Genomic DNA, 6,551 nt, shown 5'->3' on the forward strand with positions numbered 1-6,551 from the left:
TTTTTTTCGATTTTTTCAATTTTTTGCAAAATTCACACTGGGTTAACTCAGAAAGGCGGGCCATTTTTAGGCCTGAGATTTTGGTTTTCTCTTTTTCTATCGGAAACAAGACTCCAAGCCAATTTTCAGCCAATTCGGCGACCTCACATTGCAACTCTTCCCTGACTTCGTGTGGAATGGCCGATGTGTAAATATTTATTGGTTTTAATTTACCACTTAAGAGGTGAGTTTGGATAAATTAGCAGAAAAGCGTATTAAAGTTCGAAATATTCCATAATTTTAAGATATTTTCACTAGAGGTCTTACAAAAATCCATCCATTTGGCCTCCATAAGAAGCAATGTATTTTTTGTTCAAGCTATCGAATTACGGTTTTCGCATTTTCAGTTTGAAAATTACTGTGGCAAATTTGGTGCGCATCTGTTGATCGATTAGTACAAACAGTTTTTCAAAGGTTTAATCAACTTTTCTACCTATATTCAATTCACTTTTGTCAGTTGTCTTTGACTTCTTTTCACTCGGATTTGCTGAACAACAATATTCGAAATGGCATGACATCTTTGATTTTTTTTAAATATTCCATCAGTTTTCCATTTATGTTCACATCTCAATGAATGCCATTTATGCGCCAATATCGGAACACGTAGCATACTCAACCCAAACATTCGCACAACGGATAGAGATTGTACGAGAATCCATTGGAATGCGAATGACACAAAAAATCGCGCTTGTTGCAATTGTGCTGATGAATGTCACTTAAAATCGCACACTGACCAGCCTGAAAGTGTTGGGAAGAGTAACGAATGCATTCATTTTCATTTCATTGTTAGTGAATGCATGCGATAAATCAAACAATTTTCACAAAGGCGAAAAAAAACTGAAAACGTGATGACAAATTATCTGACTCATACTCATACTCACAATGGTCATAGATGTGAAATTAGGGCGGTCTGTAGATGTAACTCCAGCAAAATGGCCCCTGATGAAAATGTGCCCATAAACTTTTTTATTCCTCGTGATCCAAGACATACAATTATTATGAAACGCCTCATATCATATTTATAAACGAACCCGTCATGTCCCGTTTTGTATGGGTTTTTAATTATAGGGGTGTATAGTTGGTGCCCAGTTTTCACGCCAAAAGCTATTTTGAACGCATTTCTGGACATAGGTTTTTGATTCTCAGCTTTTTGGAAAGATATTGAGCTCCACTACACTACCCAATATAAAAACTTTGAAAAAAGTTTGGGTGAAGAAGTTAAAATAGACCCAAACGTAAAAAACACACAAACAAGGTGGGAATAGCGAATAATCTCAGAATGATAATAGGTTAGGGTATCGTTTTTCCATCATAAATCGAAAGAGCGTAGAATTTTAGTCCGGTTGTTTTGTCTCCTATATCTCTCACCTCAAATATAGCTCATACTTACGTTCAATCGCTTACTTTGTTCTTTAATTTACTTCTCATTCAATTACAAATCAATTCATTTCATTTTCAACAATTTTATTTTAAACTTTCGCTTACGCTACTCGGGGCCCCTTGTAATTAATGGATCGACGCGAATATTCCGGTTGGCCACTGGTGTGGCTCTCCAATCCAAGCAATCCAATCGATTTTCCTCGCTCTTTGCTCCGGCGTCCGATGTACGTTCTCCTTTGACTTTTCTTTGCAACCTCTCCTAAATTGTCGGCTGGTCTTCCCTCGATTATTTGTCTATCTCTCTTTCAATCTTTCTTTTTGGTTTTATTTTGATGTACGATGTGACTATCTGCGCGGTTTGACTATATGCGCAATTTAATTCAAAGGAGCGGTGTGTAAATTTGCATCCGCTGCCGTCGGTATACAAGAAGAGAAGACTTTTTTTTCTGTTTGTCGTTTGACAGTTCGATTTGCTTTGCTTCTTTTATGTGTGTCGCCCTCTCTTGACTTCCTGCATACATTATTAGCTCTCCTTTCTTTTCTTCATTTTACTTATTTCTATTTTACATTCTTTTCATTTATTATTTATTATGATTTTTCTTTACTTAATTTTAAAGTTTCTTTTCTTAATTTTTAATTTCTCCAAACCAAAACACACTCCCCCCTTTGAAAGAAGACATTGCCTGAGTGTAATGAAAGCAATTTCAAATTCGCAGTTTTATTTTCCCCTCTCTTGGTTCGGTTCTTTCACCTCATCCTCATTTGCTCAGTCTTCTCATTGCTGGTGGTAAGCATGTGTAAAATATTGTGGTCGAATTTAGACATTCGCACCGGATTTTCTTTTCTCTCTGCCCAATCTTTTCAGTGGGTGGTCGCACATCTTTTCATGGCTTTCTCTCGCTCTTTTTTAGATGCTAACACCATCTTTTCTTGGCAGTGTACATTTCATTTGTCCGACGAGAACCGTCGCGATTTTTCATGCAATCAATTTGTGCAGTGACGGCACAACGGTGCGGCCCTCCAGACTTCTCTGTTATATTTATTAAACACGAGCTCTGCAACAATATTTGTTTTATTGCAATCAATATAATAAATCGATATTATTTTGGGGTCACGATCCTCTTCAGACATTTTTTGCTAAATACCGCCTGATTTTACATTCGAATAAATTCGCAATGCTCACACAAGAATGTCTGCTGTCGTTACCAAAACGATTTTCTATTTTCCATCTTTTCACGTTAGATAGTTTTTTTCCCTCCGCGTTGAAATCCAGTGAAAAAAAATTGTCACACGAGAAAGAATAAAATCAAAATTAGTTCACATGCATAAAATGCGCTCAACGAATAATGCAACAACAACAATACAGCCTCACAGAGACGTAGACAAGTGCATCGAAAGTATATAAAGCGAAAAGAGAATGAGAGAATCATACATAAATACATAACGATCGTGTATATAATTAGCCACTGAAGATAGCAAAGCCGGGTGCTACGAGAATAGGGGAATCGTGAGTAGTGCAAAGCAGAATGAAAAAAGTAACTGACCAGCATAAATAAACGATCCAACATGAAGTAAATATGCATCGATATGCGCAGTAAACATTGAAATAGAAAATGAAAAAAAAATCATCGTTCAAGTTTTAGTTAAGCAAATCAATATCAAATTAAAATTTATTTAATCTATCAATATTCTATATCATTGAGCATGATTTTTTTTAAATTTAAGAATGAAACGATAATATTTTGAATTCGATCAAATAAAGTGAAAAACGAATATGTCATTTGAAGAAAGTATATTCAACGCAAAAGTAGAGGCATTAGATGAAATAGCTGCATCAATTTTAAGAAAAAACGCCAGCAAAAAGGAAAAAACTGTTAAAGAAAGAGAACAAATTCTCATTGCCTGCTACAACGATCTGATCAAATATTCTTCTTGTATTTACAATTCGAATAACAATGTATTCATTGAGAGTCACAAAGCAATTATCGTAGCGAAAAGAGATAAAACTATCCAGTGTCTTGGTAGATTGAATTCTGAATACAGTGTACCATCAAGCCTTATAGATACGATCGAACGTAGTGGATCATCATCAAGCTCGAGTGGCACTTCTAGTTCTTTGAATAGTCGTGGCCTGAATAGTAACATTTTGCATACGCCCGTTCGTTCCGACGATTCAGACGATAGTCATAATTCAAGAGAAAACTCTGGTAATTCTAAAGGAAAAATGATGCAACCACCGCAAACTGCACGCGAATTTGTGCAAACAGCAAATCAAATGATTGGTTATAAATATGGTGGCGATCTGAATTCATTGGAAAGTTTTCTTGACGCGATTAGTCTGTTACAAACGCTTGTTGAGCCACAAAATGAAGACATTTTTTTGAAATTTGTTTTGACACGTTTGGTAGGGTCAGCACGCGAAGAGTTTCCGGAAGATCCAGAGAGTGTTGATGATATAGTTGACGCTCTGCGAGATAAAATCAAACATGAATCATCGAAAGTCATCGAGGGCAGAATAATGGCATTACGTACAGATAGAATGAGTTTGACTAAATTCGCAGAAAGAGCTGAAGAACTTGCGAAGGAATTTAAGCGTAGTCTCGTTTTTGAGGGTTTTACAAAGAAAAAAGCACAAGAAATCACTATCGAAAAAACAATCGAAATGTGCCGTAAATCTGCAAAAAGCGATACAGTCAAAGCTATTCTAGCCGCTTCGAAGTTCGAAAATCCAAACGAAGTAGTTGCAAAGATGATTGTCGAAATAAACAACGCGAAGCAAGATAAAGCCGAATCTTCGAATTTCAGACAAAACAATCAAAACAGAAACGGTCGCGGAAATTATCGTGGTCGCGGGGGCCACAATGGCAATTACAATCGCAACAACAATAATGATAATCGTGGTGGTCATAATGGAAACCGTGGTGGCTACCGTGGACGTGGTGGCTACAATCGAAACCGTAACTACAATAACAACAACAATAACAACGGAAACAACGGAAATGAACATACAATCCGCGTTATTACGGGAAACGGGCAGAGCCCGTCTCCCAACGACGGGCAACCACAGCAACAGCAGCAACAAAGCCAACAATTTCCAGTTCTAAATTAGTAAAAGAAATTGATCAAACCGGTCATCGAATGTTGCAAATTAATAGCTGTTTTTCTAATTTTGTAACCTTCAATACACATGTTTCTGACATTGCATCATTATTTTAACTGGACACTGAAGCATCAGCATCGATTATTAAATTATCAGCGATTACTAAACCCATAAACTACGACAAAAATAATATCATCAAAATGACGGGAATAAGCCGAGAACCAATTTTCTCTCTCGGTTATTTTCAACTAAAATTAACACATTCTGACATAACGTTCGAGCATGGATTTCACATCGTATCGATGATATTCCTATCCCTTCAAATGGAATTATTGGTATCGATTTCATAAAACGTTTCAAAGGCATCTTACATTATGGAGACATGACGTTCACAATATTTAAAGATAATGCAGTTCCAGTTAAAATCGAAATTAAATCTGAATTAATGCCGGGAGTATCTGCATTACCTCCAAGATGTGAGACTTTCAAAATGTTTCATATTAAGAGCGAATCATTCCCATGTGTGATTGAACCACAAGAAATCGAAAAAGATTTTATTATTCCAACAACAATTGCGTACGAAAAAGATACATTCATACGTGTTTTAAATGTCAACGAAGAATCTAAAATCATAAAAACAGACAACATCGATGGAAAGTCATTGAATGATTATATCATTCTACAATCAAATAGAGACAAAATGACATGGAAAAAAATAACGTTATTGAATGGCAATAGACAATATAGTTGAAATTGGAAAAGACTACTTTCTGATTTCCATTGTCCATTTCTCTGATTGTGATCTGACTTGGTATTAACTACAAGCCCAGTCTATGTCATTTGAATTAACGTTTCTTAAGTATTTGTTTGATTTTCAATTAAAAAGTCACTCTAAAACATGCCAATAGTAATAATATGATTCAGTTTTATTTATTTGTCCTTTGCTTTTATTTTATTGAATGAAATTTGCTTAGAATATTCTTAATCATAGATATAATCAATCGTTGCATCGTCAATAAAAATGTTAAAATGAAAACACAGAATTTTCTCGTGTTACACCGTGAACAGCTTCAACTTCTCGCATTGCGTTTGAGTAACCTTTACGGATTACTTGATTCAGCGTTTCTGCATCATTTTTAGCTTGATTCAAATCACGCTTTCGTTTTGAGGCTCTTCTGTTGGTGCCAACAACTCATTATCGATTTTTGTTTCGGTGCATCGAGTTTCAAAAATTGCCTTCTGATTGCTCGATTTGTCATTGTTACGATTTAACCAAGCATTGACTTCATTACGATTCAAGACAACTTTAACGTTTCGACAGACGCTATGTATTCGACCACCTCCAACAACGGGAGCCTATTATTAACAAAAACCGACGATGAGTTGTTGGCACCAACCAGAAGAGCCTCAAAACGAAAGCGTGATTTGAATCAAGCTAAAAATGATGCAGAAATTAATTACGTTTCGATGCATCGCAGTTGAATCTTGGTGTGTTTTCACCTTGAATAAAAATACAAAACAAAATTCAAAATAAAATATATGTAAAAATTAGTTGACGTATTGATTTATCAACCCATGATGGGCCAAGGGCAGTGTCAAACCGGATCTGGTCCATCCTGAAGATCCACTTCCAGAACTGGGAGCAGTTCTGGTCGATCCTGAGGATCCACTAAAACCCACTTCCAGAACTTGATGATTATTAAGATTGAATGTTGATAAATTATCAGGATTCGATCTTAATAACTTTAAAACGATATTATTAAGATTCATCCGATAACGTTATTATTTGAATATAGTTAATAACCTGATAAAAAGTTGATAGCGTTATTAAGATTTATCGGTATTATGATCGGATCTCAATAATCTCTCAAAATTATTAGGATGATTATTTAGATACGAATATGGCACAGCTATATTCGCCAATAGTAAATGTGGTAATTTGATAAATTACCATTGGTGTATGTCAATCGTACTAATTCCGTTCTCTGTGAGCAGGAAAAATTTCTTTCTATTATCATAATTACTTGTGACA

The 6,551-nt window shown here is 35.6% G+C and overlaps 1 protein-coding gene across 1 annotated transcript; it reads left to right on the top strand.

Moving 5' to 3' along the window:
- Window positions 1-2,985: 2,985 nt before the first annotated feature.
- Window positions 2,986-4,528, top strand: LOC129572581 (putative uncharacterized protein DDB_G0278921). Its single transcript, XM_055452569.1, has 2 exons — window positions 2,986-2,990; window positions 3,463-4,528. The coding sequence occupies exons 1-2, from the start codon at window positions 2,986-2,988 to the stop codon at window positions 4,526-4,528; spliced, it is 1,071 nt and encodes a 356-aa protein (XP_055308544.1).
- The last annotated feature ends 2,023 nt before the right edge of the window (window positions 4,529-6,551 follow it).

This window comes from Sitodiplosis mosellana, unplaced genomic scaffold, assembly GCF_009176505.1.
Source record: "Sitodiplosis mosellana isolate CC-2019 unplaced genomic scaffold, AAFC_SMos_1.0 Smas_scaffold_5236, whole genome shotgun sequence".
Lineage (NCBI taxonomy): Eukaryota > Metazoa > Arthropoda > Insecta > Diptera > Cecidomyiidae > Sitodiplosis > Sitodiplosis mosellana.